This window comes from Mytilus californianus, unplaced genomic scaffold, assembly GCF_021869535.1.
Source record: "Mytilus californianus isolate M0D057914Y unplaced genomic scaffold, xbMytCali1.0.p SCAF_6, whole genome shotgun sequence".
Classification (NCBI taxonomy): Eukaryota; Metazoa; Mollusca; class Bivalvia; order Mytilida; family Mytilidae; genus Mytilus; species Mytilus californianus.
In genome coordinates this window covers 91,969,797-91,996,420 of record NW_026262712.1, presented here as the reverse complement: position 1 = coordinate 91,996,420, position 26,624 = coordinate 91,969,797, and the positions used below count along the sequence as shown (strand labels likewise).

At 32.6% G+C, this 26,624-nt stretch overlaps 2 protein-coding genes across 2 annotated transcripts; both read left to right on the top strand.

Annotated features, from left to right (window-relative positions):
• The first annotated feature begins 663 nt into the window (after positions 1-663).
• On the top strand, positions 664-2,289 carry LOC127706357 (cholecystokinin receptor-like). The gene has a single exon (XM_052210928.1). It carries the CDS (start codon positions 871-873, stop codon positions 2,035-2,037), a length of 1,167 nt encoding a protein of 388 aa, XP_052066888.1. The 5' UTR covers positions 664-870; the 3' UTR covers positions 2,038-2,289.
• Positions 2,290-20,698: 18,409 nt separating this feature from the next.
• On the top strand, positions 20,699-24,236 carry LOC127706348 (uncharacterized). The gene is made up of 2 exons (XM_052210913.1): positions 20,699-20,807; positions 22,446-24,236. Exon 2 carries the CDS (start codon positions 22,456-22,458, stop codon positions 24,145-24,147), a length of 1,692 nt encoding a protein of 563 aa, XP_052066873.1. The 5' UTR covers positions 20,699-20,807; positions 22,446-22,455; the 3' UTR covers positions 24,148-24,236.
• The last annotated feature ends 2,388 nt before the right edge of the window (positions 24,237-26,624 follow it).

Below are 26,624 nucleotides of genomic sequence, written 5' to 3'. Positions count from 1 at the left end.
ATCTGTTTTTTCAATTACAATAAGCAATTGGTCAACTATATTTGGTATATGGAATAATTGTAAGCTGTGCATGTCTGCCTGACCGGATTTATTGTCATGGATCTTTAAAACATTATGTGATTACTTGGCCGTTTTATAGTGATTATTTGATTATCAGACCAAATATTTCATGATTATCTGATTATTTGATAATCTACGACTGTATTTTGATTATCTTGTTTAAAATAATAATTAATGATTATGTGATTATATTGGCGAAAAATTTGTGATTATGTGATTACTTGGACACCCCCATGAGGGGCCTCATAATTGGAATGATTAAAAAAGATGAGTATGTCAATGAGAAAGCAACAACTAAAGGTCAACCTATTGTCTCTACAATAGACATTGTCAGAGGTTTTTTTATGTTCTCAAAATGAAATGTACAACGCAGATTTTCATTATATTTTCATAAGAACTTTAAATTTTATGTGGCCCATTCTACTGTTGAATAATATTTTCATTCCAATGTTTATATCTACTACAAGAGATATTTCAATTCCAATTATAATTTCCTACATGATATAATTCAACTATGCCACATGCGTACATATAACAAGTGACTTCCTCATTGGAAAATTTACTAATAATAACCCTCATCCTTCCACTTGGGATCGTTTTAATTGTTGTAATCCGGTTATAAGTTTGACAATACGCCATAGCTTAATCATACTAAGTTAGACTAGGGTATGTCCATTCATAGATGTTTAAGTTTATTGTACACTCAAACTTAGTCTTAAATGAAAGAAATAATCTAAAGAAGAGAGACTTCTAAGTGACAGTTCGGACATCTATATATGTGTCCATGAAGTACCGTTGAATTCACAAATCATGGATAATTCAACAATCGCTAACTATAATTTAACCAACAGAACATATCTCGACTTTAACAAAACTCTGCAGGATTACAATGATGAGGAGGCTTTACGACGACTGGCACCAATGATCTATCTTGCACTTCTTATGTTAATTGGAATACCAGGCAATGTTTTGGTTCTAATAGTTTATCCCATCAGATTTCAGAAGAGTACTCACCGTACATTTATCATTGGTCTGGCACTTTCAGATTTATTTGTCTGTGCTGTAACTCTTCCGTTTGAGATAACAGAGATGAGATTTCAATATACGTTTTACAACATGTGGGCATGTAAATTTTTTCGCGCCTGTAACAACCTTTTTGCACTGTCATCGATCTTCATTCTAATGGGACTCTCCGGCGATCGATATCGACGTGTATTTACTCCATTAAAACTTCAAATGACTTCTCATCATGCTACAATATTCATCTTTTTTAGTGTCTGTTTGGCACTCGTGTTCTCCTGGCCAAACTTCCTTATCAGTGGAATAAGACATGTAAAACTTGGAGAATTTAATATCACAGGATTTGATTGCTCACTTTCGGATCAATTTGCAAAAACAATATATCCAACTGTATATGGTGGGGTATTGTTTCTCATTTTCATTATCTGTATGGTATCTTTAATTGTTATATACTCGTTAATTGGACGTAAACTTTGCGCACACATCCATTTTAGGAGGAAATTCTCTAATGTGTCTTCGTCTAAGTCAACGTCTGATACAACACTTCCCAATGAGCAACATAATATAAATACTTCTCAGCAATACCAAAATGAGGTTTTCGAGGAAAAAAAGCAAAACAGTGAAAAGAAACTATTAAGCAAACAAAAGTCAACCAACAAAGATAGAAAAAAATCAAAAAAAGAAGACATGGCATCGAAGAAACTAACTAAAATCGCATTTGCCGTCAGTCTCGCCTTCATTTTGAGCTACCTGCCGCATTTGACAATATCTTTATTGACGGCATTGAAAGGTAAATTCCTGTTTCCGCCAGGTCCTATTGTGTCCGCTGTGTTGCCAATAGTAACCAGGTCATTCGCCATTAACAATGTCGTGAACCCTATTATATATGCATTTATTGACAGAAGATTTAGGGATGGTTATAGATTTATCTTTAAGAAAATGAATTGTTTTAAGTAGGACCAAGAGTAAAATATGTGACGAATTTTAAAGTGATGTTCTATATTATGCAATTATCCCTTTTTGTCATATTTCAAGTGTTTTCCGAGTGGCATACAACAACTTGTAGTCAAATTATATTCCACCTAAAGTGAATAACTTACTGTACAAGCCTTTCATCTAATTGTGTTTATGAAGAGTAATACTGATTCGAGTATTGTAAAATTCTGCATATATATATATCTCTCATATAAAGTATATCTAAAATGTAAAGACTGTTTGTATTTTATTTTATTTTTTTGCTTCAATTTCCGATATATGACTTCATAATATATTCATATTTCATTGTATACAATGGTCTACAACCATTTATTCGTGCTCCTTGCTGTCTATGCCCATTTGGCTAGTTCAAGCATATGTAGTCGTTTCAACTGGAGTTTAACTGAGACATCTCAGCTATATGATAAATGTCACCTGCAACACTATGCCTGCTGAACTTGGAAAAAAGGTATTGCGTGAAAATTCATACCTTTTAAGAACCAACTTCATTTCAAAATCAAATACACCGTTGTGTAAATTATCGAACTGTTTTTTTAGGCAACATATTTGTTGAATTTCGTTGAATTAATTTACCAAAAAAAAAGACAATCGGCATTCCAATGAGTACCAAGTGTGTTGCCTTGCTAGTCTTCATGTTTTTGCACATATACGAAGCAAAGATTACCAAACCTTTTCGAATAAAAGAAGAAAAGCAAAACCTTTTTTTTTCATCAGAAAGTACTTACATATAATATTATTTTATGATATTGAAATAAAAAATAAAACAGACCTTCATTTTGAGGTCTTTTTCTCGAAATTAAAGTTGTCAAGGACACCTTAAAACAGATTCAATGACAAACTCGACGATTCAAGTCATCCTATTGTCAACTTACTATTCTTGAGTAGAAACATTTAATCTGCCGAGGTATATTGCGCTTATAGTTTCCCAATTTGTGCGAAAAGACAAAATTCATATAGTTTCCGATATGACTTCATATATTATCTCAAATGTATTATTTTTCTATCATATACATCCGTGACATAATCATTCAACCACAGAATGAACATCATCATAGCAATTCAAGTGTTACTTAATTTTCCACGACAAGCTAAAAATGTAACCCAATTTCCTTTTTTAAAGATTCAAAGCTTAGATGACCTGTACGTTAACAGCATTTATAAAGATTCAAAGCTTAGATGACCTGTGCGTTAATTTTGCATTTATAAAGATTCAAAGTTTAGATGACCTGTACGTTAGCAGCATTTATAAAGATTCAAAGCTTAGATGACCTGTACGTTAACAGCATTTATATAGATTCAGAGTTTAGATGACCTGCACGATAACAGCATTTATAAAGATTCAAAGCTTAGATGACTTGTACGTTAACAGCAAGGCATATGCACATAGACGGAACAATTATGTTAAAATATGTTAATTTCAAGTGATAGATGATAAATCTTGCCTGGTAGTTCATACACAGGCCGCCAAGATAAGAAACAGAGCATTGTTCGTGGCCTGGCCAACAGATATCTCCCGACCATAATCAAACTCAAGCTCAAGAATTCCAAGAACTTCATGCCTCTTTTAAAATACCCAATTGACATACGCTACTAGAACCCTGCCAAAATCCTGAATTGTAAGTGCATCCTTTATTTATAAAATACACAATTGACCCTTTTCTTATCTGAATCTACCTAACTTGTCTTAACAAAGATTTATTTTATCATACCATAATGAGACAAAGTAAAAAATTCTCATAAAAAAAACCAGCTCGAGTATTCTGACCTTTTCTATTAGAATATACTATTTTTTTCCTCAATTGCAAAACATTTGCGTTTGTAGAGTTTCCGATTTACCAGTTATTATTTCATTGCATTTGGTCATTTTAGGATGTTCGCTTCTCTTGTTTTTGAATTTTTGCCAGATTTTCGGAATCCTCTGGTTTTATCCATGTTTTGCCATTAAAAAATTTTGTCCACTAACCCCTACTTTTTTTCATAATTTTATTACATATAGTTTTAAAAGCCATATTTGAAAATATTACAAAATCCTTGTTATTTTTTCATAGTTTTTAAAAGAGAAAAGCGGACAATGTTAAAAGTATAAAAAATCTAGAGAGAATCATTTCCCGCCAAATTTTCAGTGGCTTATATCTCGAAAACAAACACACGGACCCTTAATTTTTTTCTGCTTTTTCAGTTCATCTATTTATGTACTATCAATTTATTACAGTCTCTTAGAAAGCTTGTTATTTTGAAGTAGAGTAGCGAACATCCTTAATACCGTGTTTGGTTTTGCTTAATAGTAGAGGGTTTTACAATTTTTTCATATATTTTGTGGATGTTTCTAAATTCGTAATGTTTATCCTTTTAATTTTCGGCTACTAATTAACACTATAATTTATCAATTAACTATAGATAAATCCAGTGTATAAAAATAAGAAGTTGTGGTATGATTGCCAATGAGACAACTCTCCAAAACAGACCAAATGACACAGAGATTAACAATAATAAGTCACCGTACGGCCTTCAACGATGAGTGGAACCTATACCGCATAGTCAGCTATAAAAGGCCCCAAAATAACAAATGTAAAACAATTCAAACGAGAAAACTAATGGCCCGATTTATGTACATATTGAACGAAAAACAAATGTGTTATACAGCAGCAAACAACAACCACTGAATTACAGACTTCTAATGTAACCCATTATGCATAGATATGGTTACTTAACGAAACCACAAACCGATCCACCTACTTCCTCCCTGGAAAAGTTGTGTTTTGTTACATCCTATATTTTCATCCGGTGTAACTTTAACAACGTGAAACCTGAAACATTACACAATATGATATAATAATTTATGTCATAATATTAACATGAAAGTAGCAGTGAAATGATTTAAATAAGAATTTATGGCGAGTATGACTTCGGATCTAATTATATAAGATAGATAAATTATGTACATTGTACATAACGAAACCACATTATGTTCTAAATTCACTGTGTTCCAACGAACATAAAGTATTTATGTGCTAAATCTCTCTAGATTTTTGTATAGCATACATATCTGAGCACATTCAGATATGTACCTTTATACGATAAAGGCATAATAGAAAAGTAAATACATATTTAGGTACTGTTAGGCGCAATGACCATCTCGATTACTGTTAGGCGCAATGACCATCTCAATTTTAATAAGATCCAGAGATCACAATATTTTATCAAACATAAATAACAGTTCATGTTTTGAATACGGAAACCATGCACATCTACGCAAAAAAGTCCTTTATAAACATCACAAAATCTCAATTTGATCAACAATACCGGTAAAAGACAGCAATCAAACATCTACAAAATTTATACAAAACATATTAATTCTTTACGTACAACTTCAATACATTAAAAAACAGAATTCTTAATGAAAATTAGACTTCAATACAAAAGAAACGTACGACAATGGTCACTGCCCAAACCTCGATAATTAAATCTCGTGCAAACTGTCTTTATATACTGACCGCCAAAACCGGTTTACAACTATTGTGAAAACACAATAGAATAAATTACATACTTCAAAAATCATACGCGAACCGCACATAAATATACTTATGTTCTAAATTCACTGTGTTCAAACGAACATAAAGTATTTATGTGCTAAATCTCTCTAGATTTTTGTATAGCATACATATCTGAGCACATTCAGATATGTACCTTTATACGATAAAGGCATAATAGAAAAGTAAATACATATTTAGGTACTGTTAGGCGCAATGACCATCTCGACGCACAAAGAAAGCAAACTTGACGTTAAGTACATATCATATATATACCAAGATTTTGAGATACTGACAAACGCTTCTGTAAACTTTCTAATACATAGCCGTCTTTAGCTTGATCGGATTTCCACCGACCGTGTATTTTAAATAACCTATCTGAAATATTGTTTTGAGCGGCAGCTGTGGCACCACCCGATCTAAAACTATGCAGACCAAAATCTTTAGAGTTACAACCAATCTCTGATCATGCACATTTAACCAATTCTCTCGCTCTGGTATACGACAAACTATAGTTTTTCTTCCTAAGAACAAAATTCTGTGTTTTCTTCAAAAATGACAAAGGTCTAAATATATACATATCTGAAGACAAATCAATATTTGCTGCTCTTAAATAGCAGTCTAATATTGTACATGGACATTGTGGAGTGTCAAGCTTTGATATCAATACATGTCTGCCTTTCCTGAAACAGTCTGTTTTACTCTTCTCAATAAAAATGTCTATATATTGATTACAAAATGAAATGTGCTTTGCTTTTATACTACAAAGTTCTTGATACCTTAAAAATTCGGTATAAGATAGTGCACACATTGTTAATAACCGTAAATCTTTAAGAGAACGACCAACTGAATTGTACTTTGAAAATAATTTAATCATAATATCAGAAGTAACTGGACTCTTTTTCTCTATAGGTCTGTTCAATTTTCTTCTTGATGCTTCTACGATCAATCTAACCATTTCAGAATCACATGGATTAGCTACCCCAGCAAGATTATGTGCCCATTTAATTCCATAAAAAGCGGATTCTATAACGCTATAATGATTAGCTGATTGCATTAAATTTTGTAAATATAGACCTACATATAATTCTTGACAGGGTAAAACACATTTAATTTCAGAGTATTTTTCAGCCCATTTAACGAATCTTTTAAAATATCCAGCATATTTTTCTACTGTAGATTTTGCACGAGCATCAAGAATGGTTGAGGATAAACTATTAAACAATGATCTAAGTTCAGGATGTTTAATCTGTTCGTTCTGTGACCAAAATCCAACAGAAAATATTGTCTGCAAAATATATATACAATCGGTAGAATAAAGTTATAAATATAAAATACAGTACCTTGAAACTATATCCATACTAGTCCAGTGACTTGGTCAAACAATAATACAATCTATAACAATAGTCCAGTGACCAATAAGATGAGGGTCCAGTGACCAAAAAAGGCAGTCCAATGTGTGTACACAGTAACACCGTAGCAAAACGCAATACCCAGTGGTAATATAAATCTGTAAAATAAATATACATATTACACAACCGAAGCATTTAAATGTACAGCTAATATTTTCCCGTGAAATTTACCATTAGCAAACAAAGAGTTTAAATTGTTACCAGCAACAAAAATTATTTCTACTTCATGAAATTCTAAAACATCAACAACAGAACAAGCGTATTCCAAGTTCTGTTTAAAAATCAAAGGCCAAAATGCAGCAGACTGCCATTTAGGAACAACAAGTGTACCCTCTGCTCCACAAGAGACTAAATGGTTAATACAGTTACTAACTAGACTAATTGGCAGAACTAACCAGTTGTTCTCGCCATGCCAGTTGCAAGTGAATGCATCTATCGCTGATGTTGTAGGATTCCAATATTTCGAATTAAACCTAGTCAGCTTAGTATTATGCATGTTAGCAAACCTGTCAACAGTGAATGGTCCCTAGATGCTATTCAAGAAATCGAAAAATTCAAAAGATATGCCCCAATCATCAATGTCAATAATTCTACTCAAAGCATCAGCCTTTTCGTTTTCCTCTCTAGGAATCCACTGTGCATATAATGAAATATTACGCGACACACAAGTATTAAAAATTGATAAAGCTAAACCTTGCAAGTGTGGTAATTTGCTTCCTTTCTTAATAATACTAACAGCATTTTGATTATCTGTGAAAAAAAGTAACTGAACTGTGTTCTAATACTTTCGCAAAACTATCTAAAGATAATTCAATGGCTTTCACCTCTCTCCAAGTGGAGCTTTTTGTTGCCTCTGTCACAGACCATTGTCTGTGTGCAATATAATCAGTACCTTGTAAATAACCTCCTGCACCTATATCACAAGCATCAGTGAAAACATTAAATTCAGAATTATTCCGTAATAAAGGTAATGGCTTCAAACAGTGAATATTTTGTTTCCAAAACAAAATTTCTTGAATACTATCTGAATGGTGTCTCAAATCAACGTACTGATCCCAGTCTTGTTTTAAATTTATAACAGAAAAAGTACACCTTGTCATATGAATGAATGAATACTTTATTTGCAAGAAGCATATACATGCTATGGCAAACGAAAAAATATATACAATATATGACAAACAAAAGACAGCAGAGAACAATAGTTACAAAGTATACAATAATATTATGACAATATATGTGATCTAATTTTCCAAGCTGCGTTTAAATAATTGCATAGTTTTACTGTCAGAGATTTACAATGAGCTTGTAATAAATTGTCTAACTTGTACCGATTTGGCCAAGAATAATAAAATTTAGGTAAAAATTCTAGTCGCACAGATCTATATGCTGGACATGATAAAACAAAATGATATTCGTCCTCTAAAACATTCATATTGCAACATATACAAATTCTATTTTCTCTTTGAATATTTAGATAACGACCAACTTCAACATTTAATTTAAGTGTGCCGCTACGCAATTTAGTTAATATCGATACATTACAATGGAAATCTAGGTATTTTTCGATACCAAATACTAGTTTATATCGTTTATAAATACATAATTTGTTACACTCTTCTAAAGCTGTATTCCAGCTTTGTAAAAAATGATCTTTAATACGTGTTTTAACACAATCAAATGATAATTTACTAGTATCTTGTGAAATCCATACATCATTAAATCCAAGGTTACATAACAAATTTTTGACGTTAGACGCCCAATTAATTTTACCATTATTTGCATCTTCGTACAAAAGTTTATAAACTTCATATACAATATGAGGTTTATTAGTTACAATATGAATCCAATATTTCAGGATTTTAAATTTTCTCAAAATATGCAATGGCAAATGCCCAAGTTCACCATATAAAAAATTTGTAGGGACTTTCTTGCCAAGTTTTAAAACAAATCTACAAAATCTATTATGTATAAGCTCTATATCACCAGCACGATGAAAACCCCATATTTCAGCCCCATAACTTAAAACGGATCCAACCATACTATCGAATAGAAAAATCTGTTGTTCAGTAGTCAGATACAATTGTTTCAAAGAATTTATAAGTGAAGACAACGCTCTTGAACCTTGCTGAGATAAACGCTTTTGAGTTTGCAAAAATTTTCCATTATAGTGGAGCAACACACCGAGGTATACATAGGAGTTCACAATTTCTAATTCTCTGTCATTGTAATAAAAACGATTTACCACAGGCCTCCATCCATTTCGAAAAACAATAACCTTTGTCTTTTCCGTGTTCACTTCTATGTTCCATTTATTACAATATAATAGTAATTTATCAAGTAAATGCTGCAACACATTCGGTGATTTTCCAAAAAGTACAGTATCATCAGCAAATAAGATCAAATATATTAAAAATCCACTTAGAGACACAATGTTATTATCTGATTCAACGGAAATATCTTGAATAATGTCGTTGATAAAAAACAAAAACAGCAAAGGAGATAGAGGTTCCCCTTGTTTTACACCAAGAAAATTATCAAACGCATCTGACAGCACTGTCACAGAATATAAGTTCCACCATAATATTTATTCCAAAGATAATTTATTATGTAACAAAAGTTCCAATTGGAATAAATGTTATGTGATATTTATTCCATAAGCATAATAAAAGGACCGATGCCTCGGAATTTTTATCACATAAAATAAATTCCAATAGGAAGTTTTATTACATAATAAATTATCTTTGGAATAAATATTATGGTGGAAAATATTCAATAAGCATAATAAAAGGACCGATGCCTCAGAATTTTTATCACATAAAATAAATTCCAACAGGAAGTTGTATTACATAGTAAGTTATCTTTGGAATAAATATTATGGTGGAAATTTTAAGACTGGTATAACATTTTTACTATGATCATTTTGATAATTTGACATATATCATTCATTAAAATGAAAGTAATCAGAAATTACGGTTAAATTGCTTTATTAACATATATACAAATAAGTAATAATTATTCCAATTGTAAAAAGTATTATGTAATATTTATTCCGATTGGCAAAAGTATTATGTAATATTTATTCCAATTGGAAAAAGTATTATGTAATATTTATTCCAGTCGAAAAAAGTATTATGTAATATTTATACCGATTGGAAAAAGTATTATGTAATATTTATTCCGATTGGAAAAAGTATTATGTAATATCTTTTCCGACCCAAAAATATTATTATGTTCTATCTATTACGAATGCCGGAATGATAAATTGGTATTTACAATTATTTTCCTGATATACTATAGTAGAATTAATACTGGTAAAAGAACATGTATCGTGAATATGGGAAATAATTGTTCCCAATGTTGTAGACATTAAATAATCATTTCAAATTATCCAACAAATTTTACATTTAAATGATATTTGTCTCATTAGAATTAACATTTATCATGTGTATATTTCACAGCAGTACTTGTTAAAATATTTACTTACCATCAACATAAGTTCCATCATTTAAGAATATAAATATTTTCTTATACTCATCAGCCTCCATGTTTATACATTCAGGGGTTGTGTACAAATGAATATATCTATCTAACTCAATAACACTTTTCTATTTACATAATAATCATATAATCAGCATTTAAAACCTGTTTTGATTTAGATATTAATCACTCAGGTATAAACTTTAAACTTCAGCATACTAGGAACATTTGTTATACTCATCAACATATAATATAAGTTCCTGATATCAGTGGAACAAATATAATACAGTTGGAAGAAGTATTCCATAACCGAATTTCCGCAGAACAAATATTATTATAATATTGTTTCCCTCAGGAACAAATATTATTAGGAACAAATATACGTTGACAGAACTCCTCCGGATCGTACACGAAGACGCACTGATGCATATAAAGTTTTAACAATAGATACAAATTTATTACTTATGCCATTATTTAGCAGTTTGTATATTAAAATTCTTCTGTGTAGCTTATCAAAAGCCTTACGAAAGTCCACGAAGGCACAAAACAGCTGAAGTTTGTGTACTAATACATGTGTTATAATTCCATGCAATGTGAAAATGGCATCTACAGTTGAACGACCAGGACGAAATCCAAACTGATTGTCTATTAATTTCTGTTCGTCCTCCGACCATGAAAGCAATCGTTCCGTTAATATGCTAGTAAAAATCTTAGAAAGAATGCTTACTAATACTATTGGCCTGAAATTGTTTGGGTCCGACAAGTCACCGCTTTTGGGTACAGGGATAACTATACATTCGGTCCAATTTTCTGGATATATTCCATTGTCATACATAGAGTTGAAAAGAATTTTAAAAATAGGCGCAAAGAAAAGAGGATTTGCAGCTATCATTTCACCAATTATATCGTCACTTCCCGAACTTTTGCCTGTTTTAAGTTTCTGTATAGCTTTTTTAATTTCATCTTCTGTAATTTCGGAATCAAGAATATCAATACTTATGTCACCAAAGTCGGTATTGTTTAATAAATGTAAAACTTCATCACAAAGTTCTGGAGGGTCCGATCCCAAAATCTTTTCAAAATAGTTCAACATTTCATCATTTTCAGCTAAACATTTTGATCTGTTTTTCGGTTTTACAGCGGACCAAAACTTTCTAGGTTCCCTTTTTGCAATATTACAAAGTTCAAGGCCTTTTCTTTTTTTGTAGTTAAACTGTGCATTACGTTTAGCCTTATTAAATTTGTTTCTAGTCGTAACATAGGAATGTCTATTTGTGTCTGTCGGATGACGCATATAAAAATTTCTCGCAGTGTGAAATTCTATTCGAGCGTTTGAACATTTCTCGTTAAACCATTCGTTATTTGGTCGTTTAACATATATATCGTCTCGAATTAAAATGGTGTGTCCAAAAACTTTAAATGCACTTTCGTAGATAGTTCGGGTTATCTCCTTCACTGCGTTATTAATATCAATTTCGGAAGTTACATTATTCACCAAGCTCAATAGGTTGTCACGGTGAGACTGTAAAATTTGAATATACTCATCGCATCTATTGTTGTCCCATTTGATGAATTTATGAATTTGGGGGAGATTTTGTTGACGAATGACAGATAAGTCTAGTTCGAAGTAAATAGGCATGTGATCAGAAAACTCGTTCATAGGTAGCACTATAAAGTCATTTATTAATCTACATTCGCTCTGGGGCACGAGTAGATAGTCATTTACACTTCTTCCTTTGGCCGTACAGAACGTAAAATTACCATCTTTGTCATTACAAAGTCTGCCATTGGCTACAACTAAACCCGTGTTAAAACACATTTGTACCAGTTTACGGCCAAACGCATTAACGATTTTGTCCATTGATTGTCTATTATAAATGATAGGGTTAACAACGTGCTCAACACTTTCAACATATTTATCTAGATCATCATTGAGTAAAAAATCACTTAATTCACCTATGCGGCTATTTAAATCTCCACATACCATAACAATACCTTTATCACTATAGTTATTTACAATACTTTCAATAATGTCGTGAAAATCTATATCACATAATTGGTAATAATTAGATCTTTCATGTGGTACATAAGAAAAACAAATAAAAATATCTTTATCAGTAGCAAAGAAATTATGATCAAGTTTTAACAGAATAATACCATCATTTAATTCTTTTTCAACAATTATACCGTTACACAAAAAACTTTTACAAAATACAGCAATACCTCCTTCATTTCTAGTACCAATATTTTTATTACGAAATACACAAGAAATTCTTTCAAAACCATCTATAACTATCAAGTTATTTTCTTTTAGCCAGGTCTCACTGAGAAATAAAATATTGTAATCATTAATTAAGTTCAAAAAGTCATTATCTTTGTAGACCAACGTCAATCCATGAACATTCCAACATAAACATTTTAATTTACAAAATTGTTCTCTGGGTTTGTCCTATGGCAAATATTCCTTCCCATTTACAAATATACGGTCTTTCACAAAGTAAGCCTTGATGTCCCGCTCTCGTAGGTTCTTTAGGATCGGCAGCTTTTCTTTTCTTCGTTTCTGAATATCCAAGGGTAATTGTTCTGAAATACCGAAACCTGTTTCTTTTAAATTTTTTGCGCTTTTTTTCACCAAATCCCGGCTTTCAAAATTTGAAAACTTTACTAGTATCGGACGAGTTTTCTCACCATGCTTTCCTAGACGATAGGCCTCAGCAATAGATAACTTTGTAGCCACATTTTCAATTTTCAGACTTTCGTAACAAAATTTGTTTATAATTTGGGTACAGTGTTCACCTTCCGATTCCGGGATATTGTAAAATATCAGGTTATTCCGCATGGACCTCATTTGGACGTCTATTAACTCGGACTTCAGTTTTGTATTTTCTTTCCGAATGTCATCTAAAGTTTCTCCTAATCTATCGACAGAGTGTGTTCCCTCTGATTTAATATGCTTCGAAATATTATCAAGTTCGGTTTTAAATTTAGAAAAAACAACTTTCTGAGTATCAAAATCGTTGCTTATTAGCTGGGAGCTTCTTTCTACCTGGTCCATTCGATCGTCTATCGATTTGGCATTTTGTTCCAGTTTAATAACTTTAGAATTTATAGACGTAACTAACGAGTCAATTTGATCGAGCTTGCACAATTTAATTTCAAAGTTATCCATTTTTCGGAACAGTTCGTCAACCCAACCTGGCCTTTGATCTGGAATTTGTTGGGCGAGAGGTGATGTGTGATGTACTTGGTGTATTGGAAACGACATCATACCGGGGTTAGGTGTAGAGCAAAGATGTTGACTCTGGTTCTGCATTTGGAACATCGGACTGGGGTTTTGTGAATACATTAAATTTGTATCGTTAACATAACGTGGTTGATCATTAAAGCTAGACATTAAATTCACATTGTCTACTGTAGAAGAAGTTTGATTGTTTACATTTCGAAAGTCACCTGAACCATTCAAGTGTTCACTTTTGTGTTCACCTTTGTTTACGTTTGACGACTTGTTTTTATTCCTTTGTTTACTTTTCTTTTTGGACGGTTTTTTCTCAACTGATTCATCAAAAACAGTATTATCACTTGTGTTGCTATAACTGTTACTGTTATTTGTTCGTTTGATACCTCTGCGAGGCATATTACCATAAAATTTTCACATTTTCTTTCTCTCATGAAAAACACTGCCGTCCTCCATTTGTCACATGATATGGAGATATAATTTGAGTAACATTTCCAATAGCTGGCGAAAAGGAAATTATTTTTCCACATAATTTAGCTAATAACCTAATTTTAACATTAAAAGCTTTAGACAGAATTAAATCAATCAAATGGATAAAATTATCTATTTTAATTAACGGCAACTCCATCAAAGAACTTTTCAAATTCCAAGTGAAACCAAGCCAAACTAAAGTTTAAACAGATGTCCATATACACTTGTCCTTGTTTGGAACAAACCTGACAATATCAAATCGTTTTTGACCCTCACTGATTGTTCGCAACATAGCTTTTCAGTCTCCGCTAAACATAAGCCATCATCTAAATACACTGTAATTTTGATACCATCTTTGCGCCAGTGAGCAATTAAAGGTCTTACAACTTTAGTGAATACGTATCCCGCTGAACAGAGGCCAAACGGCAAAACTGTAAAAACAAAATATTTTACCGTTTCACCAAACTTCCAAGAAAACCCCAAATACTTCTGATGATTAAGGAAAATGTTTATGTGATGATAGCCTGATTTTAAATCAAAGGCAAAACCAAAACAATCGTTTGTCAAAAACTGACTGGCAGTTTTCCAATCCTCAAACTTAATTTTACTATAAACAACTTGCTTGTTTACGTGTCTCAAGTCTAAAATTAAACGACCTTTACCTGATGAATTAATCGATACAGTTAACGGGTTAACAACATGCGGTCTGTTCGATACCTCTTTTATCAAGCTAGCATCAATCAATTCTTGAACTGCCTTTTCTACAAAATCTTTATGGTCTAAAGCAGATTTATTATTTCTTAGCAAAACGCTCTCTGGTTCATTAATCAAAGGTATTTTATAACCATTCTCAATTAAATCTAAAATAAACTTTGAAGCATTAATATTTTTCCAAAAATCTAAAGAATTTTTCAGTCTATTTTTAACATTTATACAAGAAGTACCAGATTCATAATCATAAAAAGAGTCAAAATTGTCTACATTCTGTACCTTAAGAATATCTGGAGATCTCTCAGTATGGTGCTCCTCTGGAAGCTGCTGAATTTCCCCCTTTTTTACAGTCTTTAGCCCAATGTCCATACAGACAACAGTTGTAACAGATGTCCCTAGCTCTGTTCCGACGAGATATGATGGGGGCGGAGGCCCCCGCGACAAGAAAGGGCTGTTGCTGTGAAAAACCACCATTATTACCATTGTGAGCAATACTAGATGGACCACCAGCAGATTCCGCGGGTCTTTTCTTTATGTTTTGACGCTTATCCTGCTTCACGGTTTTCAATTTCTTCACTGCTCTGCCATCAGCCGCCCGAATGCGCTTCTCATCCTCTGAGTCACTAGCCACGTCATCAGACAAATACTCGTCTACAGTTTTCCAACCACCTTCGGATTTATCTGCTATTCGAATCAGCTTATTCCTTTTCTTCAAAGATTTACCAGATTCTTTCAGCACTTTGACGGCCTTCTCATATCTCCGGTGCTCTATACAGTCTACAGCAATATCAATATTATCTAACATATCAGAATTTAAGTCAAACTGAACTTTGTTACCCTTGAACTTGAAGGAACTCTCAGATTTCTGTACCTTTTGTGCAAGATCATGTGTGGTATCTGCAAAATTTCTCTCAATTCCCGTCAACTTTCTGGTAAAATAGGTTTTCATCAATGACAACAAATCAGCATTTGTAATTTCATAAGAATCAGCTTGACACGGCAGCTCTACACCTTTCATATCAGGTAGTTTATCAGGCTCGATATCAGACATAACGAAATTAGACTTCAATACAAAAGAAACGTACGACAATGGTCACTGCCCAAACCTCGATAGTTAAATCTCGTGCAAACTTTCTTTATATACTGACCGCCAAAACCGGTTTACAACTATTGTGAAAACACAATAGAATAAATTACATACTTCAAAAATCATACGCGAACCGCACATAAATATATCACTCACTGAGTGGAAAATGCGTTTTATTATGAGTAACATTTTTTACAACTATAATTGTTATGGCTGCAGTATAAAAACAATTTTAGGTCAATGTTAGAATAATATAATTTTTTTTGTATTCGGCACGAAACAGTTGAAGAACTCGGTAAACCTCGCCTTCTCCCAGTTTCTAAGCCTTAAACAAAAAAGTTGATATTTTTCTGACATTGACCTAATTTTGTATATTTCCAAGTAAGGAACGTAGTTAATGGTTGTATTGTGTCATATCTAAATGTTTAAGTGTCATTTGGACAGCGCGTGGTGTGTATTGATTAGTGTATCGTCGCGGGTTGCTGTCACATTGGTACTGGTATACACATATCTTCAGATCATTCTTTTTAATCTAGATTATATTTAAAACATCACACATGTGGTTTGACGCAAACAACAGTAATAAATAATCAACAACAAAAAAATGAATGATCTGGCTGATGAGTTGTCTGCTCCATTCAAAACAGACGATAGCGCATTAATATTCACAACTTGTATAGACTCGGGCGGCGAATTAGACTTTAGAGCTTCGTGCATTGTCTTATTGTTGAAGAATTTGTGTTTCTATTTAGAAGTTTTATAAATCATTTATTTTGTTGGTTTGCTGTCCCACAGGCGTACACCCAACTTCTTATTTTATTCATGTTTGATTTGAATCATACTCTAATGAGTAAACACTTTATTTTATCTAAAACATTTTGTACATGTTTGTGGGCGATTTTTATTACTAGGAATTTAAATTTATGTTATTTCTTTTATTTAATTGAAATGAAGATTTTTAGATGATATTTTCAGATAGATAAATTTAATAAATGTCCATGTTGTCTTCCATCTGGGACTTATATTTGAAATAGTCCCAGAATAAAAACGAATATTTTTATGACAAAATCAGTCAGATGTGATCTTAATATTAAATCATACATTTTCTTAATTTTGAAGCACAGAACCACTAAATTAATTGTGTAATTCACTTCCAATAACGGTATGTCTGTTTTAATCTATAATGTGAAATCATGATACAATGTGTATATCAAATAAATTACTTGTTGACATCGAAGCCTTTCCCCTAAGAACTAGCGTTGCACATTTCCAGAGTTCCTGAATTTTATAAAAATCAGTTTCGTTTATTGCTTATGGTAGATTAATTTCGTGTATAGCCTATGGACAAATCTATTTTGTTTATTGTTTATGGAAACGTATTTCAAATTTTTTAATGTCCCTTCGGTATCTTTCGCCTCTCTTTTGTCTATATTGAAATTAGAATAAAATACGATATTTTTTAATTTGGATTACAGATTTTGGAAAAAAAAATAACAATAATTTTTGCTTTTTTATTGCTCTATGTCAGTTTTTGTCCATGGTCATTAAACCGCAGGCAGCTTCTCATTCCTTTTCAGATTACGTATGAGGTTTTCATATGATTCAACTTCCCTTAAATGTTTGGCTTGTGTATTAAATATTTGAGAAAAGGACTTCTAATACGAATAAGATAAGACAGTCAAAAGTACATGGGAATTCTCAAAACAATAAAAACACTGAGTGATTTTGTCAAATCATTATAATATTATTTAACTGTTTTCAGCGATCAACAAATTATCACCGCAAATTTACTACACGTTTCAACTGTGACTTTACGTGTCTGACGTGGATGCCCGCAAAATGCTCTTAGGGATTAACAGCTTTCAAGTTCACCAATAACATGTCCAAAGGAGACTCGGTTGGGAAATGTTGGCTTAAAAAAAATAGTGGTGACCCTGGTCTATAGCTTTGAATTCTTTACTAAGTGCTGAGGTGCTGACAAAAGATAGTTTCTCTCAATTCTTGCCCCTTACACAAACTTTTCTCCCCTTTCTTGCTATCCTGCGTTCCAGCCTCTTTTCTTTTCAAACCATCCCGTTCGCCCCCGCCAACTTCCATCCCATTCTCTCTGACTGTAAATTCTTTATCGAATACGAAACTACCAAATAAATAAAGCTCCAAAACAGACCCACATTCATCGATTATCTCGGCAATAATTTTATTATGTGACTGTCTATGTTCAGCTCCAGCTCATGAAAACGTGGTACCTTAATTAGGGAACACTTTTGTAATGACTATTTCCCGTTGTGTGACCAAAATTACTTGGAACACTGATGGAATTCAAAAAGAATTTTGAAAATGCTGCAAACCAGTCCTGAATTTCTTGACTGTCAATACTTGGCAGTTGCATACTTTCTAATAATAGAGGAAAACTATTGGCTATGCTCTGTATACCAGCTGCTTTGAGTGTTTATTCGTACACAATATAATTATAAATTTGGAAATATTGTGCCACTTTCCCTCTCATATTCAAATACATTTCTTAATTCTTTTTCGTCGATGAAAAACTCGTTAAGAAATTTTCGAATCCGGCAAAAATGATTGAATCATCTTGACGACGAATCGTTTTTATAAACTGATCGGTGACTAACAGTCCTCCACAGTGATGGAGATAAAGCAACTCTGGACAACAGACATATAGGCAATATTCTCATGAAACTAATACAAGCTAGCCCGTGATCCTGGCTCACTGCTTGACAGATGCGAATAGGTGGTTGTTCAAGGCTGTCTGACTGTGATACAAGCTTCTTTGTAGGAGATATTTTTTATCAGAACGTAACGTGGGCGATCGTGATTCTTATAACAACTGCATGAAAAGATTAAAGTATCATCGACACTCGTCGATCAAAATAAGATTTGGTAAAACTTATCAACACACGTGTTAAAAAATCAGGATGGTATTGCTCCATTTAAATATAAAATGACATACCATTATTTATTTATTAATATTTTTTATCGTGTTTGCATGATTATTTGTTTATTTGCGCTGGTATAAAATATTAATAGGATTGGGGTAAGCTTTCAAATGAAAATACTTTCTATTTGTATTCCCCTTCGTGAGTTTAGTTTTGTTTGTTGTGTTGTTTGACTGTTAAATTAAACGTTAAACGTGAATTATGACTATACAGAATATCAATACGCTTTGATTTTCAACTCTCCATCGATTATTCCGATTAATCAACTTTTTATATCGTTCACACGAGTATATTGTTAAATTCTGTCGTCTAGAATATCAACATTAAACATTTTACTCGATATCAAACAAACAAAAATGAATTATTTGATTTTCCCTCCGAAATCTTTTTAATGCATATATAATGGGAAAATTATAATACAAACGATGTTTTTTTTTCAATGTAAGCTTTTATAACTAGGGATAAGCCGGAATACGTATACCGTCACTATTTTACTCGCAAGTATATCATGGGTACAAATCGTTAATCAATCAACACTCAATTAAACAATCATCCAAATCCATTATCTACAATCATTATGGGGTAATAGAAACCTAGAGACTTTTTGCTCATTTTGTTTAGCACCACAGTTATTGATTATATTGCTACCGTATTTCATGATTATGCACTACGACGATGTTTGGTAATCAGGCAAGAACCATAGAATAAAGGATTTATTGTATCGTTTTCATTGGTAGACAAAGTCCATACTAGATTAAATGTTCTAAATCTGTCTGGATCTTAATAAGTTATGATTCTCCGTCAACACGAACATTTTTCAATGAAGAAAACCAATTGTCCAACCAGAATCTATGACAAACAAGACGATTTCATTTTTGAAATTATAAATTTTCTTCACCTTAGCAGCAATATACCTACTTTAACCGCGTATGGAGTATACATTTCTCAACTCATACGATATTTAAGAGTTTGCAACTGCTACTCAAACTGTGTCAAACGTTTCAGATGCAGGTTGGTCCTGAGTTGCGATTCGGACACAGATGGTTTTTACACTGTTGTTTCTATTTTGTTTACCCTTGTATTTATATTTACTTAATTTTTACCTTATCGAGAAAGTGTACGGATGTCAAGTTGGTTCAATATTCAACATTCAACATTCAACATTCAAATTTTTTTTTTTGTTAACTTTTTTTTCAAATTTTTTTAATTTTTTTTTTTTTTTTTCAACTTTCGATTTTCAACATTCAACATTCGTTTTCAACATTCAACATTCGAACATTCAACATTCGTTTTCAACATTCGATTTTCAACTTTCAACATTCGTTTTCAACATTCAACATTCGTTTTCAACATTCAACATTCGTTTTCAACATTCAATATTCGTTTTCAACATTCGATTTTCAATATTCAACATTCGTTTTCAACATTCGATTTTCAATATTCAACATTCGTTTTCAACATTCAACATTCGTTTTCAACATTCAACATTCATTTTCAACATTCGATTTTCAACTTTCAACATTCATTTTCAATATTCAACATTCGTTTTCAACATTCAACATTGGTTTTCAACATTCGATTTTCAATATTCAACATTCGTTTTCAACATTCAACATTCGTTTTCAACATTCAACATTCGTTTTCAACATTCGATTTTTAACTTTCAACATTCGTTTTCAACATTCAACATTCGTTTTCAACATTCAACATTCGTTTTAAACATTCGATTTTCAATATATTTTTTAATTTTTAAAATATCCCGCGTTTTAATACATGACGTTAACCAAGGTTATGTAACTCTTTACCTGTTGTTAACTTCCTGGTAGAATACCTTGGCGTTGTTTCAGACTATAGGTAAACATTTTTTTCTTTATCTGTTACATTCAATTATACATGTTTAAAACATTTTTATCTCTCAGACAGTAGAAGGGTTTCCTTCAGTTTGGTCAACATTCTTTTACAAGCCCAATGTATTTACTTTTTCATTAAATATGAGTTTCAGGAGGTGTTTCGTTCAGACTTTGTACAGACATCTGGAAAATTTTACATTTGGCTGGATTGTATACTTATCAGGTTAAGGTTCATCATAAAATTTCCCATGAGTACAGACAGACCTGTGCACCTGGTAAAGTTTTGCGGCATGGCAGGAACTAGGTAATTAAATTTTAAATGCATTTTGTGTTTCGGAAAATTATTATAAACTGTTCTGGATTTTGAGATTCCTTTATTTTCGTTCCAACAGAATATTAAAAAAAAACAACTAAGTTTCGGAAAATGTTTGAGATGTTCCCTTATGTTACACAGGCACTTGTCTCAGAAAAAAATAATCCTATATACCTTACTATTAAGGTATATAGGAAATTTTTTTCTGAGACAAGTGCCTGTGTTATGTATTCATATTTGTGAGTTGTTTTGATATACACGGACAATAGATGGACACAGCAATAGGGGATTTAAACTGTGGAAATGCTTGGACCATATCAAATGAAATTCAGGTGTTTGTTTATTTTGGCACCTTCTGTGGGAACAAAAAAAGGAATCCAAAATCAAGGTTTGTCACTGTACAAATTCTAGATTAAATGCATTTAAAATTTATTTATCTGTTTAAATTAGTTCCTGTCATGCTTTAGAACTTTTAGGTGAGCAGGTATACATATAAAAATAAGAAGATGTGATTGCCAATGAGACAACTCTCCACAAGAGACCAAATGACATAGAATTTAACAACTATAGGTCACCATACGGCCTTCAACAATGAGCAAAACCCATACCGTAAAGTCAGCTATAAAAGCCCCCGAAATGACAAATGTAAAACAATACAAACGAGAAAACTAACGGTCTGATTCATTTACAAAATAATGAACGAAAAACAAATATGATATACAGCAACAAAAGACAACCACTGAATTACAGGCTCCTTACTTGAGACAGGACCTACAGAATGTGGCGGGGTTAAACTAGTTTGAAGCAGCCAACCCTCCCCTAATCTGGGACAGTGGTGTAACAGTACAACATAAGAACAAACTATAAAAATCAGTTGAAAAGGGCTCAACTCATCTGATCGATACAAAGCAAAAAGACATCTAACAAAAAATACAGACCGGACGAGGCAGGGTATTTATACATCCCCACAACAAAAAAGACACTAACTACAGATCTGAGAGTACTTTCAGTTACTGACAGCTAGTTCAAAGTCAATAATAACTAATAAAAAAAATCATGCATCTAAGACTAAATATCAATCAGTACACATCCAACATCCAATGGATTTAGTGTAAAGACGTCATTAACAGTCAGAGAAAAACATGACCTTGTGCAATGCCAAGATACAGGTATATGTCTGTACTCAAAGTAATTTTGTGTTGAAAACACGGTCATATATAACAATTCCTTCTCACGATCCTTAATCTCTTCACGAACTTCACGAACATTTATTACATGAAGATTTTCTTCATGGTGCAAAACATAACTTGCTTTTTGTTGTTGTTGCAGAGTACATGTAATGGCAGCTACCCAGCCTTTTTGCGACATTTGTGACCACCGACATGTTACAAAACCGTCCACTGTCTGGTGTCTTGAATGTGAACAGGCATTTTGTGATGATTGTAACGAGTATCATGGATTTTCGAGGTTGTCCCAAAATCATGTTACTGTATCGATTCAGGACCATTTGTCGATGTCTCCATCTATTTCGCAAATCAGTCATATGTGCATGGAGCATAATGAGCAATACCAAATGTTTTGCCAAGTTCACGAAGAACCTATCTGCCCTAAATGCATTGAGAAACATGATGGATGCAAAGGTATAGTACCCCTTAGTAAGGTCATAGAAAACGTTAAAAAGTCCTCACTTTTCCAAGAAACACAACAAAGTTTGAAAGATATAAATGGAAACATCAAAACTCTACAGAGTGAACTAAATAAACAAACAAAAAATATAAAGGAACAAGAAGAGACGATATTGTCCAAGATCAGCGATACAAAGAACAAGATTAATGACCACTTAGATATATTGGAAAAGAAGATCAGAAAGGAAATATCTGAGATCACAGCAAAATTAAATAATGATATGAACCAAACACTACATGTACTAGAAAGCAAAAATAATAACATAAACAATGCTGAACAACAGTTAAAAGACCTTGGCAGATTCGCGACCGACCTTCAAACGTACTTTGGATTACGGAATATCTCATCCGAAGCAGCTACAACTGAGTCGTACTTGCAGTCGATCATTGGAGACAACTACTTGGATGAAACTACTTTACTCTTCAACATTGATGAAAAAATAGACAACACTACCAATATTATCCAAACATTTGGGTCGGTTAAGGTACATAAAGCTCCTTGTCAAATTAACCTCGTCACAAAAAAAACTAAACAAGCTCAACTAGTCGGGACTAAGATCAAATCTATCACTGATATAAAATTAAGGCTAATCAAAACCATAAAAACAGGAGTTTCATGCATGAAAGGAATTGTTTCTTTACCAAGCGGAAACATCGCCTTAAGTGACTATTCCAAAACTCCCGGGGAAGTAGTTATTTTTGGTACCGACGGAGAGAAACTTAGTAAAGTCACAGTTAAACCTGCCAAATCATTTGATATAACATTTATAGATGATAGAACGTTAGCTTCAACGTCACCTTTGCACTCGCTCACAGGCGTCTGTATTATCGATATTGAGAAAAAGAAAATATCAAAGTATATTCCAACAAACTACCAGAACTATGGAATAAAACACCACGATGGGTCATTGTTCGTTTGTGCATCGAAAGAAGGTATTTTCAAAATAAACCCTCAGGACGGAAGAAGTACAGCTATCGTCAGGTCTGCTTTACCTTCATGGTCATATATTGACATTTTTTATAACAAAATTTATTATACTAATGATTACACTGAAAGTGTTACATGTTGTCACATGAACGGAAAGGCAGTTTGGATATTTAAAGACGAAAATATCTTGAAATGTCCACGTGGCTTAGCAGTAGATAACTCCGGAAACGTGTATGTTGCTTGTTCAACATTACATCGGGTTGTGGTGATATCACCTGATGGACAACAAAACAGACAACTGCTGTCTCGAGAGGATGGATTGGAAAGTCCGTGTGCGATTCATTTTGACAGAAAAAACAATTGTCTGTTGGTGGTAAATAGCAGCAACATGTTTTTTATCTATGAAGTTATAAATTAGAACTTTCTATACGCAGCATATAAATCCAAAATAACAAGAACTTGCAAAATGAATAAAAATTATATAGTAATATAGTTTATTTTACTACATCTGCAATGTCTTTCTATTGTAATGAATCATCCTTTACCCTCTGTTCTTTAATTTAGTTTCGTATTCGTACATATAATTGTCATGCTCTGGTGACCAGAAACATTTTGTAGATGGTAACATTGATTACTAAGTAAATTGTTTCATGAGTGTGTATGTGTTCGTCCAGCAATAACCATAAGTACATTAACATTATTCTATTCCTCATTGATTTAGATAAGATTTGTTTCTTATAATCTTTGAATGGGGAAACTAAACTACAATTAAGTATGCTGAACCAGCCTCAATGTTTCAGAAAACTTTTATTTAGCTTATTTATACCTTATACAATCCAGATGTTAAGTTACATGTTTTTTTTTATTAGGACTGTTTCTTATAAGCTATACATATCATCAACCATTATAAGTGTACATTGTGATCTGACAGATTGTTGATATTTAAACATTGCTGTCATCATGTGAGACATTTTACTGTGCCAAAACATTTGCATACCTCAAAATTTTAACTGTTGCCACATCAAAATATATAACAAACAAAATCATCTTAATTTCTAATTTTCTGGAAAAAAAACCTCTGTACTTTGAACAGCCGGTAAAGAATAGACTAGAATATGATTACACTACTAGACTAGACTATACTAGTAGATAATTTCCTGTTATTTTCACATTTTAAACATTCAAGATGAAAATTAAGTACATCTTCAACACTTTCAGTGTTGCTCATATTGCTTTGTTTTTGTCATCATGGTTATTTTTGTATTTATAAGAACATAATTCATTTGATGTTCATATAAAAATAAGAAGATGTGGTATAATTGCCAATGAGACAACTCTCCACCAGACACCAAATGACATATAGGTTCAACAATGAGCAAAACCCATTCCGCATAGTCAGCTATAAAAGACCCCAAAATGACAAATGAAAAACAATTAAAACGAGAAAACAAACGGCTTGATTTATGTAAAAAACAATGAACGAAATACATATATGATAAGCAGCAACAAACGACAACCACTGAATTACAGGTTCCTCACTTTGGACATGTTCATATAGAATATGGCAGGATTAAACATGTAAGCGGGTGCCCAATCCTCCCCTAACCTCGGATAGTGGTGTAACAGCACAACATATGAACAAACTATAAAAATCAGTTGAAAAGGGTTTGACTCATCAGATCGATAAAGCAGAAAAACAAGTAACAATAACACAGACCGGACATGGCACGGTTATTTATACATCCCTACAACAACAAAATAGACACAAAGGGCAGATCTGAGAGTACTCGCAGTTACTGACAGCTAGTTCAAGCCAAAAACAACTAATAAAATAAATCATGTATCTAAGACTAACGTATCAATCAGTACACATCCAACATCATCTGTTTCCTACAGGTACAGCCAAACTTGCAAACCAAATTTATGTATCTATGGAAGAATTTAGTAAAGGTTTTAAGTAATTTGTGGTAACGAAATCCCTAACTTAATAATTTACCACTTATACATAGATTACGTTCATTCAAATACAAAGCGTCACTACAGACACGGACGTAGCGAGCGAGTTGTGATATATAAACACCGTAAGATGGTGCCAAAGGAACATCCCAATCCAAGAAAGGAAAATTAACAATAGGGAACGAAAAATCGTCCCTTTTGTCTTAAATTTTAGTGTAGAGTTTCCCGTGTTAAACTGAAATATCTAAATCTAGGAAAAGACAGTTATTACCGTTTATATTTGATTTATTTACGGTAAATTTCGGCAGTGTATTTAGAAAATTCTTGATTACTTAACGAAGAAATATCATCAAGATAATGGTAAGTTGTGTTGAATTTGTCAATTGCTGTCTCCTTGTCTCTTTGTACTTTGTGTCCCATGGTCATCCATTTACAACATTTAATATCAGTTGGTTTGTTGAATTCTCTTGCGAAGATGATTCGTTATTTGTAATATAATAATGTATGCATCAAGACATATTAACATTTCCAACCATCTCCTTTTAATCCCTCACTTGAGTAGGTTGAAATCTTAACGGTTGTTAAAATTCCATTCTAAATAAGATGAAAGCAATATTACAGAATAAAGAAAAGAAGAGGCTAACTTTATCTGGTACCCAACGAATTCATAGTAAAACAGACTTAAAGATGTAAATACTATAATGACACTACATAATCAAGGTAGGTATAGTGTCTAGCTGAGATCGTGTTTTTTCGATTGAATCGGGCCATTTTTGTCGATTGTAGAACAGGTTTTTTCGAGTGATCTTACATGCGATACAGACCGATTTAGTGCTATTTCGCAAGTATAATGGTTATAACGATGACTGTTCATCTCATTCTGAATACTTTGCATATTTTGAGCACAAACGACCCACAGTTTCCTTGTATTTCACTTAA

Bases quoted from the DNA above. Each gene is read 5' to 3' on its own strand.
- LOC127706348 (XM_052210913.1), top strand. From the start codon at position 22,456: ATGGCAGCTACCCAGCCTTTTTGCGACATTTGTGACCACCGACATGTT.
- LOC127706357 (XM_052210928.1), top strand. From the start codon at position 871: ATGGATAATTCAACAATCGCTAACTATAATTTAACCAACAGAACATAT.